Source organism: Passer domesticus, chromosome 10 (assembly GCF_036417665.1).
Source record: "Passer domesticus isolate bPasDom1 chromosome 10, bPasDom1.hap1, whole genome shotgun sequence".
Lineage (NCBI taxonomy): Eukaryota > Metazoa > Chordata > Aves > Passeriformes > Passeridae > Passer > Passer domesticus.
In genome coordinates this window covers 18443186-18466547 of record NC_087483.1, presented here as the reverse complement: position 1 = coordinate 18466547, position 23362 = coordinate 18443186, and the positions used below count along the sequence as shown (strand labels likewise).

The following is a 23362-nucleotide window of genomic DNA, read 5'->3' as shown; positions in this document are numbered from 1 at the left end:
ATATTTGGCAGATTTTACTTTGTCATGGAATGTCTTTATTTAAAGAGTGGATGAGTTTCTGTTTTCTGTTTCTCAGCTTTTCTGAAATCTCTGAATCTCTATGCAAGGGATACATGGGGGATGTGCTTCTCCTGAGCATTGACCTTCTGGGGCAGGCTGTCAGAAATGCCATTTTGGTACGATGTCAGTGTTAGACCATGGAGCTCCCGCTGAGAACAGCAAAACTGAGCCTGGCCTTTGGGCACCAGGCTGCAGCATCAGCCTGTGTGGTACCCTGATGTACCTCCTAGATCAAATTACAAGCTGGGCGAGAAAGGAGTGCCATTTTTTTGTCTTAAACATCTCTCTCCAATTTGTGTTCAAGTAAATAGTGGACATCCTGGGGTTTGCCAGCGTGGCTCCCATTCATTACTAATGTAGCATATCGTGTTTTGGTTTGGGCTTTTTTTTTTTTGTATTTTTGTAGGTGTGGTTTTGGATTGGTTTCTTTTTTACAGGCACATAGATCTTTAAATCAGAAGAAAAAGTACTTTCAGGGACCAATGTGAAGACCAGTGTCAAGTTCTGCAATGTGTGGAGGTGAATTACTAATAAAAAGCTATTTAACTTATATTGGATAGAAACCCCTGAGACTTGATTTCAGCTAACTGTGAAAAAACTCTTTTAGTCTCTTGGACAGAAAATAATTTGACTCGAGGATAAGGATTCAAGGCAGAATTAATAAATTTGTTAACTTGTCTGGAACTTTTCTGTGTGGATTTTTTTCTCCCTTGGGTTTTCTAAAGCCTCAGAAGCCTCAAAGAACAGCGTGCTAACATTATGAAGGTGAGGCTTACCTGGAGGGGACTGAATGCTCAGTGTGGCATCGTCACAGGCAGAACAGAAAGCCATCAGCATGCAAGAACTGAGTCAGAGGAGCAGCAATGTCATTCTCATAATATGGTATTGGTTTTGTTTCCCATACTGGAAGAAAAATGTTTAAAAAATCTTCCATGACTGTTGACAAAGAGTGGAATCAATATTCTTAGCTTTTTCTAACAGTTTAAACATTCATGCATTTCAGACCCTTTGAATAATGCTGGGTGATGTGGCAAAATGTGTTTCTCCTGTGAATCCTTTCAGGTAGTAGCAGTAAACCTGCAAAAACATTAATTCTTTGTTACAAGGTCTGATGAGACCTCAACATGGATAGGTCAGGAAATAGCTATGATCACTTTTCTGGAGGTGCTCAAGATACTGAGCTGGTTGTTTGATTTCAGTTTTGATGACTATGTGATGTTCAAGATTTTGGAAGATGTAGGCCAACTGAAAAATTTCAGAAGCATTTTCTATTAGCTGAAAGTATTTTACGCCTTTCCTGTTGTGTTGTTTATTAAGTAGTTTAGCTTGCTTTTGAAAGTGGAGCCTGGTATATCATTCACTTTGAGGGTTTTTAAATAAAAGTGCTTTGCTTTATGAATATAATTTAGTCATTTGTAATGAGGAGTGGAAGATGGATGAACAAGCTTCTCTCTGAAAAATCACGTTTGAAATTTCTGAGTAATGATCTGAATGGTCTGAAATCATTTATTCCCAAGACATATCACTGTTTTGCAGAATATTCAAACTCTACTGTAATCAAAATTAAACTATGCCCTAAGCATGAAGATTATTTTTTCCCAAAAAAGAAAGCTTTGGATCACAATAAACCAGTAATTTTGAGTGATAGGACTCTGTTAATTGAATTCTACACCTTGGCTAAATATATTCTTCACTGTTTTTTATTATCTGCTAGTTTTTTTTTAGTTTAATTAGGATAGGTAAGAAACAATGCTCAGCCTATTGCGGTGTATTCAGTACAACAAAAAAGTTCCCTTTTCTTTCAAAGTTTTTCTTGCAGAAAATAGTCTCAAGAAATGTTAAGATAATTTTAATCATTGCTCAGAGGTTATACTTGCAGTCCACATTTCTATAGCTAAATGTTACACAACTTTGCATCACATAAATGTTCAACAGTGTACTTAATAGGGTATTGAAATTCAGCCTTAGAAGTGAGATTTGTGTCAAAATCCATCTAATGAGCAATTACAATATCACTTGTAGAAAATATGCTTTGACTTTACCTTTTGGATCCTATCCTGTTGTGGAAGGACAAGGACATTGCTACTGTTGTAATTTTTTGAGTATTATTTTTTTCTTGTGCATTCTGTTTTAATAGGATGTGTTCATATATGAATAACAAGGATCACTCAATGGATAGTAGAAGGATATTTATATGATGTCTTGTCTGCTTGCAAACACATTCAGGTCCAGGGTGTGCATAACAGGCATGTGTACCTACATAGTTGCTACTAACTTCGCAAATACTATTTTGCTCCTTAATTTTAATGCTCAGAAAAACTTAAAAATGTGTTTAATTTTACTGTGGATCTTGGACATGATGTCAACATTTAATTTGTTTACTAAGAAATTAAGAAACTTATCTATGCAATTATTCTGTGGGCAACTAATGTTAGGGTAAGGAAATGACTGAAATTTATAATATATAGATCATTCTTTTAAGGACTATAATGAGCAAGGCAGCAGTAGGATGTCTGTTACGAACTGATTGCTGAAATGAGTAATTCTTATTGAAGAGGTTTTTGTTATTGCCAGGGATGTGACTGTCTCTAGAAATGTTACTTTTAGTTTCATTGTTTTCACAGTAATGGTGCATTACAGTGTCAAGTCAAAATAATTTTTTCTAGCCCTTCTGTTCTGCTAATTCATTTGGGAATATGTATTTGTGATTGGAACCATTGCACTGCTTCTAAAGTTCCTGAATATTTCACAATTTTGCCTGTTACTGATCTTCTGAGACTGCATAACTTTGTAGGTTTCTTCTTCGGTTTCTGTAGTCTTCATAAACTGGTTCATCTTGAAAAAAGAGGAACAAAACACAATTCTTCTGTGAGTGACAATGATTGACTTTGTAGTCTTCTGTTAATGAATGTGGTGGAACAATTCATGTGAGCTAGCCAATTACTAAACACATTCTGAGGAATTTGGTGGTACTTCTATTGCATTTCTTTTGAACGTGTCTTCCCTCTCCTCATGTTCCTCTGTCTCAGATTTTATGCATAAGAGCATCATGATGTTATAGGAGCTTTCTTTAGAGACATGACTGCTAGAGGTGAAGGTCAGCTGACTCCTGCTACTGAAGCATATAGGGTCATGCTACTTCTGCAAATGAGGTCACTATGTGAAAGGCAAAAAGTATTCATTTTCTAGTTTTTTTTGAAGAGCTGTGCATACTTTATTATAATGCACTAGAAAGTGTCTAGGAATACTGTGTATTGACAGAATTAATGACAAACTAGAAGAGACTGATAGCATTAGTTTATCATTAGGGACAGACCTTTCCTCTTCAAGGTGACAACCAGTTTTGTAAGCTTACTTTTGCCTTTCTAGAGCCTGACATATAAACTGTCAGAGACAGGGCAAATAATGCAGTCTCACTAAGCAAGGCATCAGTAGGAATAGGACTCTTGGCAGTTGTAAATAGTGAAATGTTTTTCTGCACAGACAGAAACACAGTGTGAGAACTGCATGACGTGTGGCAACATCCCAAGATTTATCAAGCCTGTCTGTACTAATGGAAGTTGTTGTGTGTGCTATGCTGTACAGATGGTTTTACACTTTCTGATGGATTTTACAATTCAAGCATTTTCGTACTGTTTTTTTTTCCCTACTTCCAAAGTTCCATTGCCCCATCCTGTAATGTCCTCTAAAAAGATCAAAGCTGTTTAAACCGAACAGGCAGCTAATTCCTATGCTGTCATTGAGTCACTGGGGCTAAAGCAAAAATGTATTTTTGCACACCATGCATATATTGTCAAGTCAATAAGAGAGAAAATAAGAAAATGAATTTGGTATAATTTGTTCTAGGTTTGTCTCAGGTTTGCATCTAAGAAAGCCGAATATACACAGTAGCCAGGGGAAGCAATTCCATCTATTGGGTACTTGTGAAGCCACAGCTGGACTGTTGTATTTAGTTTTGGTCCCCTTTGGTGCAAGAAAGATGCTGACATATTTGAAACCAGCTCAGCACAGGATCACCAGCAAGGTCAGGAATTGAACATGAGACTTGGGGAGAAAGGGTAAGTGAACTTCATAGGATAAGAGAGAGTGTGGAGGAGACTACATTCTTCCTTCCTGCAAGTCCACAGTGAGAAGAGAAGAGCTAATGTACATTAAATGGTCATGAGGTAGATTTTGTGAAGATATGAGACCTTTTTTTGCACTACAAGGGTGGTCAAACACTGAAACAGATGCCCAGAGACTTGTGAAATATTCATCCTTGCAAAAGCACAAAAATTGGTTTGGCTCTGAGCAACCAGAGACAACTTTAAGATTGAGCCAAGTGCCAGTATGGCTCTACTTTGAGTGAAGGAGTGGACCAGTGACTTCCCTTCCAATCTAAATTATTCTGCATGCCCTCATTAAACTGTAATCTAGAAAATATAAGGTTGAAGTGCTCAATACAAATTGGTTTTTAACATCATAAATCATTGTGTAGAGTATGGAGAGGCATGCAAATTCCTAAGAATTTCAGTTATGCCCTCTGGTCTTAGTTGAAGTGGTATAATGCCTCTTCACCACGGTTTACTTTGGTTCAAATTTCTGAGGATTTTCACATGCCTATATAATCCAAAGGTCATTTGAAGGCAGCTCAGGACTTGAAAAGCATGTAGAAAGGTGTGGGAAGAGGGAGGTGCTGGAGAAGTCTTCTGAATGCCAGGCAAAGTACCTGCTAAAAGTAGGAGTGGGAATGCCTATGCTGCAGTAGGAGCTGGGAGCAGCTTGAGCTTTCCCCATTTGGCTTTTCACCCCCTGCCTCAATTGTCCGTTGTGGCTTGGAGCATCCAGAGTTGCTGTGGGTTCTCTCTCAACAAAGATGCTTGTTCTGTCAGGTGGAGTTTGTGTTGCTGTGTAACTAAGCAGTTAATTTAGCATTGAAATAGTATTCTAAGGTAAAATTCATATTATGAGGTTGCTGTAATTGATGTTATGAGAGTGAACATTCATTGCTGCTTGCTCACAAAATAGTAAGTAAGATGTCACTTTTATCTTTAAGTATACACTTATTTCATGGCACAGTACATTTTTCCTTTTCAATGGCCTAATCCAATAAGTGCATTTGACAAGTATGGCTCTAGTAAATAATGCAGTCTTTGGTATTAATTATCTACATTTTTGTAGTGCCATTTGAAATGGACTCTCCAAAATTAGCTCATCTTCTGTAAAGTTCATATAGGTAAAAGTACTCAGTTTCAAGTTAAGCAGAAAGGAAAGAATCAGTCTTGCATTCCACAGTCCTTCCTCAATTTGTTTTTTTCACTTGGATAGAGGAAGAATAAAAGCAAAGGGCATTTGTTATCTAGCAAAACTCAGAAGCGATTTCACATGAAAGCATAATGAGTGTGACAGGCTACAAATAGCATTGAACATGAATCTTGTACAGAAGAAAGGAGAAATGTCCTTTGGTATATTTACTTCAATCAACCCTAATAAGGCTTGTTTTATGTGTTTTATGCATCCGCCATCATAATTATAAATCCTTGACATTTTAGCACTAGCATTTATATCTGCCAGGGAAGCTACCCGAAGTCAATCCTCAAGGAATGTCTGTATTGTGCTATGGATTTCCATAACAGCTTTCAAGTAGTTACTAAGTGGCTTAAAAAAATTACATCTCAGTCATGCTTGAAGGGCTCATCAAACTTTGCCACAAATATCAACGTTAAGTACCCAATCAGCTGCATTGTTTGAAGTACAGTCACGTGTGTCCATGAAGGAATAGGTTGGACAGGAAGAAGAATTATAGAAGGACTTATCAATCAGGCAATTTTTTTTTTTTTAATGACCTTTCAAAAACTCCTTTCCCTTCTTTCTGAAGTACCTGGTTCTTGAGCTGGGCCTGGCAGCTGCTAGGCATGCTGCTTGTCTTCCTATTTAACATTTTTGTATTCTTGGAAACTTTTCAGAGCAGAGGCTACCAGTGTTTGTATGTGTGTAGTACAATTCTACTACTTGGCTGCTTTTGGACAGTACCAAAACAATCTGAATAACAAGGATAGGAAAAGTGTCAGGTGCTCTTTAGAACAACACTTTGGTGTACGTTGTTTTGGCATGTAGGTAAACAAGATGAGCTAATCACCATAGCTTTTATGTAATATATCTGTAATTTGTTTTCATATGTAGGTGTGAAGAAGGCTTGCCATATGGTGTGTGTGTTGGTATTTTTCCTTGACAGCCTTTATTTTAAGTTTAAGGAATTCCAAGGCATACTATTATGCAAGAATATAATTTCAAGCACTCATCAGTATATACCACTAGAATACCTTGACAGAATATTGAAGAACGGTTGTAGAGCTCCAGGAAAGTTTTAAATTGAAAAATTAACTAATGCTTTCATCCATTTTGAGGTACCCTATTACCTTAGTTTTATGTTGCACTGTTACCAGGCTTTCATCTTTTAACCATTTGAACAGGATTCTTTCATAAGTAATATATAAAACCTGATTTTACATTAATTGTGTGGGGTGAGGAAACTTGCGCAGTGTCTTTGTGAATACTTTTTTCTTTTTTTGGTTCAGCATATGGTATACTTTGCTCTCAGTCTTCTTGCCTCGATGTAAAGCCCTGTACCCTCGTGGGCATAAGTTAAAAATATAGCTTATTGAAGTTCTGATTTTTAAAATTGTTTTAAAATGTTATTTTGAACGTTGCTGTGTTCTGCTATCAGTGTGTCACATACAGAGACACTGTGTATCTTTGTATCTCTTTGTTACATATGCAGAGGTAAAAATGCAAGATTAGTCCTACAGATCTAAATTGAGGGACCACAGAACAAGGTAATGTGGTCCTGTGGCAAACATCTGTTTCTGCTGTGGCTGAAGCCATCACTTCTTACGCCATGAAGCTCAATGAAATTGTCACTGAGCTTTTCATTCACTCCTCCTGACAGTTTGTTAGAATTCAGGTGCTTTCTGTGAAAGAGTGTTTTGCTAATGAGCCCAAAAAAGGGAACATTTTATAGCCACATTATTTTATGAGCAACTGAGAACAACTCTCACAGGAGCACTGGCCATCAGGAGTAAAGATATGGTTAAAAAAGTGTTTTTATCCTATATGGGTATTTGAAATCATGGACAGAGAGTACCTGAACAGGAAACAAACATGTCTGGAATAAATCCACAATTTTACTGCCTCTGGTTGTCTCTGAGAGAAGAATCTAGGTAAAGTGAGTGTGGAAAAAAGAAGTTAGGAGGAAAAATTTCCATCCAACTTGAATGAAAAATTTAATAAAAGCTAAGCATTTAATTGCTTTTTGAGTATGTAATTTCAGCTGTTGAAAATAGTATCTTTTCAATCATGTACCAATGCTAGCCTATGACTGAGAACTTCTCTTAGTGATTTTATCCTGACAGTAATTGAAAGCTGATTAATTTAATTGCAAACAAGCTTGTATTTTGCCATTTCTTCCTTAGTACTTCATGTAAATGCCTAGTGTTTGGGGTCAGGAGGGAAGTAGTGGTGTCTATTTTCTAATTCAGTACAGAAAAGCTAGTAAAATATACAGGTTTTAACCTTATTAACAATAATCTAGTTGTCAAAAGTGTACTTTGAAGAGAAATAATTATGGAACCTTTTATTTAAAATGGTGTATAGGGCAGTGTAAAGTCAGCTGTTTCTGACTTAACAAACAAGTGCCTTAAATTGCTGCTATTTGTTCAAAGGTGAGGATGTTTTTCTTTAGAGTTCTAAAACTCCATGAAGTTATATTTAATTAAGTTTAATTAGTGAGGACTGAAACAAAACTGTTGCAGTATTAATTTGGAGGGACTTTTGGTGCCTCTTGTGTGTGTGGAGTCCCTCCCCACGCCCAGGGAGGCACGGCTGCCGTGTGTGCCTTTCACTGGATCTTAATCCAATGAGTGTGTTGGGGAATGGAGTTGTGTAATTTGTACATAATCTTGTTTTACTTTTCTGCAAGCTTTTCAATTGAAATATCAGTAAAGTATTGGAAGAGCTGCACTGTAGAGCAGCATACAAAGTTAAAATTTGGCTGTATCACTGCCTTGTAATACCACAAAAAATCTAATAAAATGGAAGTCTTTGTTATTGCTGCCCTGTGTTGTGACTATGTCAGTATTGGTAGAGAATTTAGTAACCAAAAACTATGGATAGGTACTAAATTTTGGTAATTTATTGACTTTAGTAGGATATTAATAGATATTGCAATAACAATGATAATGGTTGTAGAACCATTTCATCTGTACAGAAATACATATGTCTTTCACAATAAATATTCATTTTTCTTAAATAGCCTTTTAAAAAGAGATGCCTGAACTACAGCAAGTGTACAAAATTGTACAAATTGCTCAATTTACAAATGTCTACAGTAATATTTTGATGTGTTAAGAAAACCCAAATCAGCTGACTTTCTGAATTCTCAATATTTGAAAATATTGAACTGGTAAAGAATAAATTAGTGTTGCCAACAGTGGTGTTGTTTTATTGATATGTTTGTGGGGATTTTTTAATGCATCCTGAAATTCTTTTCAATCAGAAGATTTTGGCAGTCTGTTCCAATTAAAGAATTTTCCGTACAGGAAATGAGAAGTCAATTATGAGAATTATTTTTGAGTTGTTAATTTACATAACCTTAATTGTATTAATTCCCTTTGAAAGGCCGAAGCAGATATTTATAATTCTTTGATTGATTACCAGGGTATTTATGTTAGAATTGCTACTGATAAGATGCTGCTGCAACTGTGGTCCTGAGGAGTTCTCTCCCAAATAAACATTTTAGAAAACAAAGATTTTTTCACTGGAGAGGAAAGGCATCACATCTTTGTTACCTCCACAGGCAGTATTGTAGTATCTCCTTTCCATACTCTGTAAAAAATGGGAGTTTAGATTGTGTTACTTAATTACTGGTGTGTTCCATACTCTAAAGAAATAGGTTTTTGTTGGTTTTGTTTTGGTTTTTTTTCCCCTAAAAAGAAGTCAAAGTACTGCCTGGGTGTAGACTAAGGAACTGTGGGTTTCTCTCTGAAGTCACTCACAGAATGTCAGCAGTAAGAGGCTTCCTGTTCTCAGGCAGGTGTTGGGCCTGTGTGGTCTGGCTCAAGTGGAATCTTCTTCCCGCTGTTTGCCAGGCTGTATTGCAGGCATTGGCTTACAACTGTCCGGGATCAGAATGTGGAAATAGAGTGCTGGTGTGGGTACAGTTGGGACGGGGTGTAGTGTTGTCATCTCTTCTCATGCCTCTGCTGCAGGAGTTGGGAGGAGAGGAGCCAGCATGTCTCCATGTGCTGAACCCTCTTGTCTGGTGAGCGAGAGTGGCAGGTACATCAAGGGGCAGAGCTGACAGAAGCATCGAGTTGCGTGTTTGTGATCCTTTTGTATAAGGTGAAGATCTGGGGCTTTACCCACACTCGGGCACTGTGATTTCTGCCCCTCAACCTGCCTGCACCCAGCTCATTCCTGAGCTGGAGCCAAGGAAGGTGTTTGATTTGTAACCTCAGCTCTTGGGCAGTGTCACCCAGTGCTGGGGCAGGTGCTTTAGGGAGCCTCGGTGACATGAGGAAATTGTCATATCAAAACTTTGACCTGGATCCTGTGCAGGTGGGCTGGGCACCACTGATGCCCTTGGCCTCGTGCAGGGCAGGGCCTTTGAATGCAAGACTCCCTCAGCCCTTTGGGCAGCGCCCACCCACCTGAGTCCCTGCACTGAGGGGCCTTCAAAAGGAGCCATGGGGACGTGGTCACCCACCCTGGGCAAGTGACAGGTGACCGTGGTGAGGAGCAGGAGGAGCAGCCTTGCTGGGATTGCTGGGAAATGGCTGTGCTGTGGCTGTGATGTGGTTTGCCTCTCATGACAGACACCTTACCTACCTGCCAGCTCCATCTCATGGTCTCAGGAGTCTGTGACTTGACTTGCCTGTTAAAATAATTTTATATTATTATTTCTGCACAAGATTGCACAAGATTGATTTGAACTTTAGAGGACTGAGGAAAGGTGTGGTGCTTACAAACCACAGTATGCAATAGTACGTGGCTGCTGCCCTGGTCTCTGCCTGTGACCAGTGGAAAATACTTGCAGAAAGCACATAGATATAGAGTGACTATAGTATCAGTTTGTCCTGGTTTGCCCCTCTGGTTTGCACTACTACATCTTTTGGAGGTTTCTGAGACTGAGGTAATACTTGTACCTGTCTACTTAACTGTTCTTCCCGGTGTTTTCTATGACGTTGTCTAAATTTTTTTTTTTTTAAACCAATTCCTACTTTTCACCTCTACAATATCCGGGGGCAGTAAGCGTAGAATATTCCAAAGTAATATAGCATTTAATTTGATTTCTATGGTATGAAACAAAGGAGAAACTCAGCTTGGTCTGGTTGAGGAATTCAGTTGTTCCCATCAAATCACAACCAAGTTCCATTTAGTCCATTCTACATTGTGGATGCTCAAATGAACTTTGTATCCTGCTATTACCTAAAGTGCTTTCAGTGCCACAGTCCTACACAATCTTCAATTTCCTCTTCATTAGTAACAGCCTCTTTTGCAGAAATTAAATTTCCACAGCAAAAGTGAGACTGAGAAAGCAAACCTTTTGGTGTACAATGTTGGTGGAAGTTACTGAATCAGAATGAGCAGCCATAATAGCAGGAACATGAATAGTCATTTTAGAAATAAATTAAAGATACAATAAGATGGAGGTTTTGATTTGTTTCTTCTTGGTACTGGAGACAATTGCTTTGATCTGTTCATGTCTGGATCTCAGTCAGCCTTTTTGGCTATATGTAATTTTGGGACATAACTAATGCAGTGTGAACACTTGGGTACTTTACATGTTATGCAGGAATAAACTACAAAGAGAGTTGTCCTTGTTACTGGAGTGAATCTTCTATATGCTTTGGACAAGTAAAAAGCACATTGTGTCTTGTAAAAACTTAGCTGTATGGCCATGGAAAGGAAACAGGCTCCACATGGAAAAAGAGAGCAAGTTTTGTACCTAGTTATTTTAGGGGTTTTATGTGTCTCTGAAGTGTGTCTTGGTAAGTATGAGCTGACACATTTCTAGCAACCAAATTATAAATGAGTGGAAGACCTGAAAATGTCAGTTTCTTCCTTTTAGAAGCACTTCAGAATTTTTCTTTCCTTTTCCTTCGTACATTCATTTCTTCCCTTGGGCAAATGAGTTTGTTTAAACATTTGTTTCAGTATACTGTTTTTCATAGGATATAATTGTTGACACTTCCTGGAAGTGTCAGAGGAGATTTGATGTACTAATATATTCATAAGAGAGAGCATATGTATACCTTAAAATAACACAGAGAGAGATAAAAAAGTAGTAAATCAATCCTTTAAACTTGTTGCTGTGTATATCACGATGTTGCCTAACCAGTTGTGTGTGTTATGGTATTTTTCATGATTAGCTGGGAAAACAGTAGGATAATCTGAAGGAGTGCAGAAAAAATAAAATAAATGAGCACCTTAGGCAAAGTTTTTGCCATTTAAATGGCACGAGAGCTATGTCATGTCAGGTGGTAGGGTAGGGAAAACACTTGAACTGCTACTCTTACCTCTTCTGCTTTTGCAGAGGACTCTGGAGTGCCAAGCATCCCAGAGTTGAGAACATCATATCTTCTATTTCGTTTTAATTGTATTTTGGTTTGTTTTCCCAGAGCTGTAACATGCTTAACTGTTTTCTTGGAACTTTAATACAATTTACACTTAGCTACATGTGTGTGAGTCGCTTCTTGATGAAGCTGCATAAAAATCACAGACTGATCACTTTATATCAGTAAAGACCAAAAGGATAATCTTTGTTAAAGACTAGGTTAACAGAGGCAAAAAAATAATTATTCTGGTGGTTTTTATCATTTTCATGGCCACATCTGTGTGACCTTGGACAGCAGCCTTTGGAGCCTTCCCATGTGCCTGGAGTGGTGTAAGAGCCAGTGACTGACAGGTCTCAGAAACGTGTACCTGGTCCAAGCTTGCAGGGCAGGATGGGAGGAAGGGGCAGATACATGGTGGGTAGAGAAGTGATGAGTGTGTGTGCTGGACCATGAAACTTTCATCCTTGGAGACATGGGTTGGACAGCTGGGAGGCCTCATGCTCTGTCATTGTGCTGGATGGATCTTGTCCTTGGAATGTAGTTTTGATGTTCTTACAAATAAAACGTGCATCTGCTCACTCAGTGCAGCTTCTGTGGTTGTGTTACCTTTGTGCAGCATGTCAGTCAGTAGCACTAACATTTTTTACACTTAATAACGGCCTCTACCCCCAAGAATTAAATGCTGTTCTGTGTTTTCAAACATCTCTAAGTGTTTTGAAATCATGTAAAATGTTCACTAATGGTAGCATGCTAACTCTGAGAAATGTGTGTCAGCACAGGGCAGTGCTGAAGCATATACTTAAGTCATATTGAAGTCAATGTATCTAAACACAAATGCCTGTGCTTTCTGGAAACTGTGTTTGTTGTTAGCTCTTCTGAAATAAGATCATTAATTTTGTACTTTAAAGGAAGTATAATCTTTTGGATTTTTTTTTTTAAAGAGTGAAGTTTGGAAATACTTTATACAAAACAACATTATTTTTTGTTTTGATAGCTGATTGCCATTTACGATGAACAAGAAGCCCCCCGTAAGATTGATGGCACCAATGGGAATTTGACGGACAGAAATAGCCCAGACTCCTTTGAGACAGAGGTAGCAACTCAGCTGGCTGCCTTTCAGCCCATTGGTGAGATTGAAGTGACTCCTTCTGCCCTAAAACTTGGTATGTATATCTTGTATGGCTTTTTCTTTCATTTTTCTTTATTCTCTGTATGTCTGTAATCCAATTTTATATATTATAAGATTTTTTTTTAGCATCCCATTGTTTGCCTTGCAGTTCAATGAGGGGCATTGAGGAGAAGCCATATGGGGAGTGTCTGAGGTCTGTCAGTCTGTTCAGCTTGGAAAAGGGGAGACTGAGGGTGTGGTCTAAAGCCCTCTTGTGAGGGGACATGGAGGGCCAGGCACTGATCTCTCTGGTGATCAGTGACAGGAATTGTTGACAGGACCCAAGAGAATGACATGAAGCTGAGTCATGAGAGGTTTAAGTTGGATATTAGAAAAAGGTTCTTCACCCAGAGGGTGGTTGGGAACCTGAGCACATTCCCCAGCACCAAGCCTGAGTTCAAGAAGCATTTGGACAGCTCTCCTTGGCACTCTTGGGGATGTGCTGTGCTGGGCCAGGAGTTGCTGACAATCCATCATAGTATTCTGAAAGAACACAAGATGAAACCTTTGATAAGTATTTTCAAATACCACAGTCGTTGAAAAAAAAACCCCAGGGTGTTTTTTTTTTTTGAGGAACCTGGGTTCAATGAGTTTAAAACTGCTATGTGCAAGTAATTTTACCAGTCATCTGAGCTAGTGCCCTGTTTTGGGTGTGGGAGGTGGGAAGAGGAATATGCTGATTGCAAACAGTTCAGCTCTTTGCCTTTGAAGAAGCTGCACAACTGGGCCTGCTTGCCTTTCTGACTTTCAAGTGAGCAGACCGTGATTAGGAAAGGCTGCTGCCTAATTCCCTCTTACATCAGAGGGTACTGCATGAACTGCTGCAGCTCTGGTGCGCCATGTTGTTCCAGTGTGCCTGGATGGCCAGGAGTTCAGACTGGCTTCCAGTTATAAACAACTGGAGTCTTTTATGTTGCACACAAAGCAGTTTGAGAAATGTTCTTGGATTGAGAGTAGACTGAGCTATCACCTAAGTACTGGATACAGAAGCTTTCAAAACTAGATTGAAGGTGAATCCTGTGACTGTCTGCCTGTAAAGCACATGAATGATGCTCAGGAGAGCCTACTCTGCATCTCACCAGTGCCCATAGCCCAACTCAGCCTGTGTTTCTGAGCGTTGCTGGCAGTCTCCAAATGCTGCGCAATAAAATCTGAGTGTAAGCAGCTGGGGCAAGGGTAGAAGTACTATCTCTCGTTCTGCTACTCTCATGGACTAGTCTGATTACACTTTGAGAAATTGAATGTTCACTTGTCTATTTTAATTGCATTTTTAAAGGAAAAGACTAATTAAAAAAAGTAGTGAGCTGAAATAAAATTTCAACTAAAGTTCACTGGATGAAGCTGTGTAACTTCTAACAGAAGTCTGTGTTCATTTTTGTGCCTGCTGTAGAAAATTCTAAAATTCAAGCTGCATGAGAATTTTTAGAGTAAAATTTGTGTTAATGGATCGTATCTGGTTTTTTTCCATATTCTAAAATAGAAAAATCTTTTTCCATATTTAATGACACACAGGAATTTCTTATAACTAAAAATCTTGAGACAAGACTTATTATTGACATAACTTGTATGTATTTGTCTGTGTTTGGTAAGTATGAGGTATGGAATAGCTTGTAGCTTAAGGTTCAGTGGTTAAAAGTTTTGCCACTTAATTTGTTTGCATGTTTTTAAATGGTGCTGTTTCCACATTTTAGCATGCTACAGAAAGTAGAGATTGTTCTCCAAATACCCCTGAGCACTACTTAAAAAAAGTGTTTAGTCTTGTATACTGTTGTTACATAAGTTGAGGGTTGGAGAGAGGAGCACTTCAGCTTCACACAATTTCATGTAAAGCAGTTAAGTGCTCAAGCTCTTGAGCTCATCAGTAAGCTACCACGTAGTTAATTTGCTACTGTTTATGAAATCCTACTGGAGAGCATCAAGGATATGAAATATAATGTGCAAAGAGCAGTCAGGGTTCTATTTTTGTTTTCAGTGCAATACTAACATATATTTGAAGATAAAATGGTGCTTGCTTCTTGAGTGATCATTGTCTGCTCAGTTCTGTTTCAGATTGGTTTATTTTGCAGGATAAGAAAAAGATTTTCTACCTGTTAGTCTTGTAACTTAGTTTGTACTCTGAAATGTAATTGCTTTCTCTTCTGGATTTTACTTCATGGTTTACAATTTCTTTTGACTTAATTTTTGCCTCTGTCTTTTGTGTACAAGTGCCTGGTCCTTAAATTATGTGACTATTTCCATTAGAGGCAAATTGAAAAGTAAATGAAAAAATAGAAGGACAATTTGGTTGCATCAATATCATTGATGCATGAACCACAGTAGTCTGGCTTCCTGTCTAATTATTGAATTGACTCCCACTTGCTAGCAGGAATAAATAATATTAATGTATAAAGCTGTTCTTCTGGGAGCAAGGATGTGATTGAATATATATATATAGGAAAAAATTGTTGCTTTCCATAGTCAAGCTGTGCTTCAAGAACTATCATGTACTTACCTTTCTGAGTATTTTTCCAGAATGCTTTTAGGAGGGAAATGCATTGTTATATGAATTGTCAGATTGTGGAACAATTTTGCCTGTTAATTTCTGTTGGGTGTTTTATGTTTTACAAAATCAGGTCCATGGTTTTATGTAGAAACAATGGCTTATGATCTGCTTGTGTAATACTTAGTGCTTGGTGCTTAATAAGCACGTGAAACTAAACACTGCTCTTGACAGATGTGAGAGAATTGCCACTGGCTTAGAGCAGACACATGAGATACTGCCTTAAAACATTTCTGTCTTTTATAAATTGTATATATGACCTAGTTAGGTTAACTGTATATTATACCAAATCTTAAAGCCCTTCCTGTTTGGATAGAGATGGTAATAATATTGGTTTTTGGTATTTTTATTGTATGTTTACTTCTTTGAGGGTGTTTTTCTGTTTGTTATTCTAGAACAACGATCAGCTTGACTGTCTGAAATCATAGGTTTCCTGTTATGTAGTTGGTTACCCTTTATTTTTCCCTTTATCATCTGTAACTCTGTTTTTAGTCTGGCTTACTTTCAATCTTATATTTGACTCAAAAGCTAAAATAACCTTATATTTTACATTGCTTTTCTATATTGGCAAAAATTTAGAGCAAAAATGTAAGTTTAGTTTACTTGATATCAAATTACTTGCTTAGTATGTATTTCCTTAAAACAGTTCAGGAAATTATTCAGCTATTTGTTTTCTTTTCCCTGAAATAAATACTGCTCTACTTTTAAAGCTAGCTCTGTTCCCAAACAAGTGCAATTGTGGGTTCTTACACTTAATTTAAGAAAAATGCAGGAAGACTTCATGTGTTCATGGATGTGGTATCTTCTGTGTCCATAACACGAGGTGAGGTGCAAACAGATTTAAGTACCTCCCTCCCTGCCACACATCACTGGATCATCAGGTGCTGTTGCTGACAGTGTCTTTTAATAGTGTAAAAGCAAAAATCCCAATTTGGCACAATCTGTGCTTGGGTAAAGAAAACATTTTATGCTACAATACAAATGGTGTAAAGCACCCGCTAATATATATGACAAAATTTAGAGGAGCACACAACTGTTTAATGTGTTCAGGCAGCTGCTTGAAACAGGGAAGAAATTGATCTACTGATTTTGTTATTTCTGCAGATATGAGAGCATTGAGACAGTTGCTAAGATGGCAGCAGAGCTTGTCTTGTATTATTGTTTCTTGTGAGCAGAATTTCCCAGAGTACAATAATGATGTGGCCATGACAACAGTTTCCAAAGAATGATACAGGCAACTAAATGCTGAAATAGCTGATGTACTTTTGAAAAATGTATTGGAGATAAACTTCAGCATCTCTAACTCCAAATACCATTGCAAATTCTTCACTGCCTTTTTTTGGTACCATGTTTCTGAATTATAAAGCTGTGTATAGACAAAACCCTGCAATGAACAGTGAAATCACAGTGTGTTGAATACTTTGTAGCTACATGACTTCAGCCCATGGTGAGTGTAAGGTAACACACATCCCAGGGAAAGATATTATGGCCCTCATAAACAGTCTTCTGTGCACCTGTAAGTGTGCCAGTAGTTTCCCTTTGCACCTCATATTTACTGTTGTTTTCTAGTGATTTTCCCCACATGGTGGGTCATGGAACAGGAAGGGGGGAGTTATTTTCATTATGTCAATTTGTTTTTTCCTTTTCAGTCCATATGGGCAGGAAGGAGAGAGCACTAATTTATTTATGGAGAATCCGTTTTATGGACAAGTCACTCTGAGCTGGAAATGCCCTCATGACTGGCTCAGTGTTTTGTTTGCTTCATTTGGTAAATGATGGTTGAGTACACGCAAATTTAGTTGTTGCTTTTGTCTTGCTCATCTCCTTGGTGTTCAGTAGTCAGGATTTTGTCCAGAAGAAGACATGCAGCATTTAAAGATGCTTGTTGATTTTATATACTAAGGTATGGAAAAAGTAAGGTCTAAAGTAGGCAGCTTCATGATTTTTGCTTTATTTATTCTTTTCCCCTTTATTTGGGAATTGGTTTGAAGATCTGAAGCTGTTTTCTGAATACAGTCTGGAAGCAGAGACAATTAAATTACTTTGTTGGCTATTACAATAAAATTATGCTCTTAATCGATTGATACCTTTACTAGTGTAAACTAGTAACTTCGTTTCAAGTTGAGATTAGATAAAGAAATAATTTCTTGCAACAGTTATTGATAGCAGGTTAAAAATACTCTTGTAAACTACAGGAGTTAACTCCTCCCTTTGCAAGCTTTCACTGTCGAATAGAGCAGTGTTTTGATTTTGCCACTGAAAGGTCTAACTTCAGTATTTCAAATTTTGCATGACTTTGTTTTATAGCAAATCCCTGAGTTTTTATCCGTTTATATGTACATGTCTGCACATCTGATCAGCGTTCTAGGCAAGTGGAAGACGTAAGTGAAAATAATGGTTGGAGTGACTGATTACAGTCTCTCTCCTAAAATAAGCTTATGAATGGTAGTAGTGGTTGGAATTAAAGCTACATGCAGGCACTTGTGCTTTTCAGCAGTCAGTTCTTTCGGTTCTGGACATTTAATGTTTCTTCTCAGTGAACATTTTTTCCCCTGAAAGCAGAGATTTCTGGGATGTTTCAACCCTCAGAAGGGCTAGTTAGTACAGGATAGGAAGAGTAGTAGCCTAGAAGGTTTTCACTGTCCATTTTTGATGCGTTTGGTGGTGTTGTGGCCATGTCTTTTTGGCATTTGGGAAAGGTTACTTTGCACTCTTACAGAATAGCCTTGAAGGTGCTTCAGACAGAGAATATACTCAATGAGCTTAATGTATTGCAGTGGTCTTGGGGTTTTTTTAGTTTAAATTGTGTTTCATGGGATTGTTTAAAACACTTTGATTTGCCCTATGTGTTGGGGTTGCTAAGTCAGTCAGCGGAGGTGCTTTCATTGGCAGTGTCTTGGTTTGAAGTCTAAGGGAATTGAAGGGAAGGTTTCTTCCACGAGTTTTTGGAGGTTTCTGCCCTGATAGGCCTGACAGGGATTAAATTGTTACCTCCAGGGTACGGATGTTGACAATTTCTGTGTAACTTCAGAGCTCGGAAGGAATTTCTTTTCTTTCTCATCCTCTTTGAAGTGGAAGCATTGTAAGTAGGCTTGGGGGCATTTTAAACAACATTTATTTGATTAGTCCACTTTCAAGTTGGAGTTGAGATACTACAGATATGCAGACTGTGTTTTTAAATACAGAGAAAACCACATTATTATGTATTTTTAAAATTTGTGAAAACATACAATGTGAAGCTATTAATCTGATAAACCAAATATTGTTAATGCCTTATATATAGCATACAAGAGTAAGTAGGAAAGACTTTTTCTTACATGAAAGCTATCCTTTTCTTCCTAATCTTGCAACATTGTGATTTTTGTCAGTACATGGAGTGTACTGTATCCAAGTCACAATTCTCTCCTGTGAGGTTCTGGAAAAACTAACATTTTGAAATTGGTACATTTCAAAAGAAATGCATTATGGAAGAGCATGCTGTTTTCTTGGATTGAGGGAATACTGCTGATTTCCTTAAGGAAATATGGCTGTGTTCTCTTTCAGTGCACTGGATGGCTCCTCTCCTAGTAATGATATCAAGTACTCTTCTCTGCTGTTTGCCATAGGCATGAGGATGACACTGTACTTGATAGATTTTTCTCCTCTGTAGCATCCAGTGTAATCTGCTTTAAAAGAATTGTGATGATCAATTCAAGTCTACTTGCATTTCTAAAACAAATGGTTTCTGTTCTCAGGCAAGCTAAAGGTTTGAAGATAACTTTTCATTTCAGTCAGAGGGAAAGTCTGGTATATTTTGACCTCATGACTTAAGCTTGGTCTTATTTAGTTGTCCTTGATTCATGGAAATGAGTTTTGCTTTATCTTTGTATTGCAGCAGAATAATACATTAATGTTTTCTGTAAAGATGTATATAAAATTTCCATGTGTTTTTCTGTCTTTGAGCTGCCTGTTTACAAAACAAGCTTCCTTTGACTGTACCCAGGAATTTAGTGCTAGGGTAGGTAATAAATTTATGTGCATAGTTTGTTACTAAAGTATCTCTTCTCTTTTTAATAGCCCTTTGGTTTCTGATTTCCCAAAAGATTGTTCCTCATCCATTATTCTGCCTGTCTCTATTCCCTTTGGACTTTGCTTAACATGCCTTACTTTGGAGTAAGAGGGGGTATCTCCATGAAAATATGTTAACTAGAGAGAAAAATATTTTTCCATTGCAAGTTAGACACTTTTCTGCAGTAGCTCTCTAGCTGGGATGTTGATTTCCAGCCTTTTATTACCTTGGGGAAGGTTTTGGGGAAGGTAATGAATGGGACTTAAAATGATGGAATAAATTCCATTATAAATGTCAATGGTGCTTTTTGACACACATTGTTTGATGTCAGTGCTTTTACTGAGATTTTGTCTGTTTTACGGATGTTGTGATGTTGCTGGTTTTGTTGGTATTTTTGTAATATTATGCATAGCTGGTTTTAGAGATAGTATCTTCTAAAAAGAAAAAGACCAATCCACTTAGCTAAGTATTTGCAGCTGAAGGCTTTGAAAGGCTGTAGTACAATATCATACTTCAAAACCATAGTGCAGTCTCTGTCAGTACTCTTTAGTGTTAAGTAAGAGGAGAACGTGTCTGTTTATAATTCTGTACTCTACTTGTGGTATATTAGCTCAGAGGCAACATGGCAAAATGTGTATTTCAGGTAGAAAATGAGCCTGCTATGCCTGGCTGATGGATAGTTTGAAATTGTTCAAGTTAAAACAATTGGGACTTCAGCTAAAGGTCTGAAGGTATTAGATCAATAAGAAGTTATTCAATTTCCTCACCATGTAAAAACTTGAGTATCAAACACAACTGTTGTTCAACAATAGTTGCAAAGCAAAAGAATCCTGTGCTGATATTCTTGTGAAGCATTGAATAAAACTTTAAAATTTGATTTAACCAAAAATTGATTAATTATAACAGGATTAGACCAGTTCATAGGACATGGCTCATCAGTGTCTTGAAATATGGTTATCTAGATGCCACACAGATCTGGAAATATTTCAAAGGTAATTTTTTGCAACCTGGTAGGATACAACACTCTTAGGCTTTGTCCCTGAGTCTTTGCTACCACTGTTAGATTCAGGATACTGGATGAGGTAGACCCAGTACGGCTCCTCTTATGTTCTTACTCCTTGCAGCCTCACAGAAAGTTTCAGCTTCAGGAGGTTTTGCTATTTTATCTTTGAAAATTGTCAGGAACAAGATTGAAATTTAAGACTAAAACTAGTTTACCATGACCAGAATAGAAAGTAATAACATCTGCAAGAGTAAGAAATCTCTTTATATGGAAATGTCAAAACAGAAAAGGTTCGTAATTTAAGTTAGATCTGTAAAATACTGGTCATATTTAATTATTACAGAAATGTGTACTAATGCTGTAATTTGTGATCATCCTTTAAAATACAGTTAAAATGCTCAAAAAAAATTGCTTTGCAGCTCTACTACTTGCAATAAAATGCTGCCAAAGTGATATTCAAGCTGTACAGTTTAGCTGCCAAAGTTTTAAAGAAAATTAAATCATTGAACCATGGAAAAGTGACTGCATAAGCACCTGTAACTGATGTTAGCTGAAGTGCTAAACCAGCTTTTGGCAGCATGGCCTCTTCTGCAGGTGCACAGATTATTTTCTTTGTGTCAGTTTATTCAACTAGTACAGTTCATTAAGTATTTCATTTGAAGTTGAGAAACGGACTGGGAATTGAAATAGAAGAAATACTTATTTTCACCTTTCAATCTGTGAATAAAAATAAGGTGCGAGAGTCTAAGATCTATTAGTTTTAAAATCTTATAGGATCTATTACCCTAAAATGATTTATTTAAATTCAGTAACTACAGGTAATATGCTGCTTAAAAACTCAATGTCTTTATTAAGATGAATATTTCTTGCTGTGTTCAGCAAGTTGGATGACTAAGACAACTGGTATTTTAAGTATATCTGGAGTTCAGTTTCTTTTGACATCTGAATGCCATTGGAAGGATATTTAAAAAATAACCAACCAAAGCAAAATCCCAAACAAAACCCTCAAACCTCAACCCCCCAAATAAACAAACAATCAAAACCAAAGCAAAATGCCCCTGTGTATATGTGTGAAAGGAAATTCTAATGGAGCACAACAATTTTTCTCCTCAAAATCATGTTTGAAAAACATAAGCTGTTTAAAGTGGCTGTAACTTTTAATCTTGTGTCTAAAGATGGAAATTGTAGGATGTATATCAGTCAGTAGATGGAAAATACTGAGATTCATGAAGATGCTTCATTTGTACAAGAATAAGAGAAAGCCTGGCTCATACTGGAAAGTGCTGCTTCTTTTTTGTAATAGCCAATGTGTTTTCACAAAACTTCTGGCCAGTCTGCCCAGCAAGGGAAGGAGTTGGACATTTTTCTTGAGTTTGAGCTGGAGTGGGAAAAAATCACAACTGCCTGTTGTGAGCTGATTGATCCTTGCTCCAGGAATCTGCTGTAGCTACGTCCCCTTTACCCAGTCTCTTCCCTGTGGAAGGATCCTGTAGCTGGGATCCTTTGGAGCAGAATCATTTTGTTCCCTGGACTGCAGTAAGTCTGTGTGCTTCCTGTCTGTCTGATGAAGAGTTGAAAAGAGGAGCACTGTGAGGTGAGAAGATCCTGAAATTACTCTGTATCTGGCATATGTTATGACTTAAGTGCAAGAAAAGTATACCTGGTTAAGGTCCAAACTCGAGTCCTGTCCTTCTGGAAGCTCTTTTGAGAAAAATGTTTAAATGGGAAGAAGGTACCAGAATTATTTGTACAGTCTCTGTAGATGCATACATCCTAGTGCCTTGAGAAGTGATTTACTTCTTATTGTATGGATGTGGATTTTGATACTGAAAACAGGATTTATATGACTGAAATGTGTAGGTGATTCTTACATGTCCAATACATTATAGCACATGCAACCAGAGAAAACATTTTTAAAAAATATGTGGCACTGGAAAATATCACCCCAAAACAATACCTGTTTGAAGCCATTCCTGAGTTTTACTTGTAGGCCATTGCTTTTGTTTTTCTTGGTAAGAAAAAATTACACCTCATTTGGAGTGATAAGGAAGTACTTTGTGCTGTGTATAAGACAGCTCTTGCTGGAACTGTTTTTTCACCTGTTTGTAGATTTAAGTCAATTGTCTTAACCATGATGCCATCCTGGTTCATTAATCTTCTATCCATGGGAATTTAAGAAGTGCACTGTGCACTTTGGGAAGCACAGCTGTAGATTTGAAATTGTATTGATAGGTGCTGTTATAAGTAATTTGAGTTAGCTTTAAACATAGGAGTCACATCATCATACCACTGTATATTTAAACAAAATAGAAGAAGCTATGCAGTACCATCACAAGCCCGTGTCAGCTACATTTGCAGTACATGGCAGAACCATTCCATGATGCCTCAGGTGGTGGTAAGCAATACAACTGAGGGTGAACAAATTTACACACACTGATTGCTTAGTACTCTCAAAAAGTGCTGATTGGAAGAACTGTCTATATGCCTGTTAATGTGAAAATTGTCTGATAAAAAGGAGAAAAACAGGTACATATATTAATCTTTTAAGTATTTAAATATAAACTAAAAGCTTGCTTGTAACTTTGTTTCCAGAGTCTGACCTGTTTCATGAGAAGACCAGTTTAAAAGCAATTTTGGCTTCTTGATATAAATGATTGTTTTTTGTTTTGTGTCTGTTCAGAGCTCTTCTAGCCAAGAACTGTCCATGCTGAGGTGCAGTTTTATGTTTGTGTTTGTATGCATATAGTATTTAGGTGTTTTGTTTCAACTGGCTTGAAATGTTGTGATTTGTCAGAAGGAGCTCTGAAAAAATATTTGGGGGCATCTGCAGGTAAGAAAATAATTTGTCTGTCTGTCCAGGCAGGGGTAATTTGGAAACAGGCAGCAGAGTAATTGTCATTGGTATGGCCTTCAGTAGCTGATAATTTGATACACACTTGATGGACAGCTC

General features: G+C 37.5%; 1 protein-coding gene across 9 annotated transcripts in view; it reads left to right on the top strand.

The window, feature by feature from the left end:
- Window positions 1-23362, top strand: part of PARD3B (par-3 family cell polarity regulator beta) — a 531684-nt gene that overhangs the window by 243958 nt on the left and 264364 nt on the right. For all 9 annotated transcript variants that reach the window (XM_064434188.1, XM_064434182.1, XM_064434186.1 and 6 more), the window contains one exon: window positions 12649-12817. In XM_064434188.1, the coding sequence (XP_064290258.1) occupies window positions 12649-12817 (169 nt within the window). The remainder of the gene's footprint in view (window positions 1-12648; window positions 12818-23362) is intronic.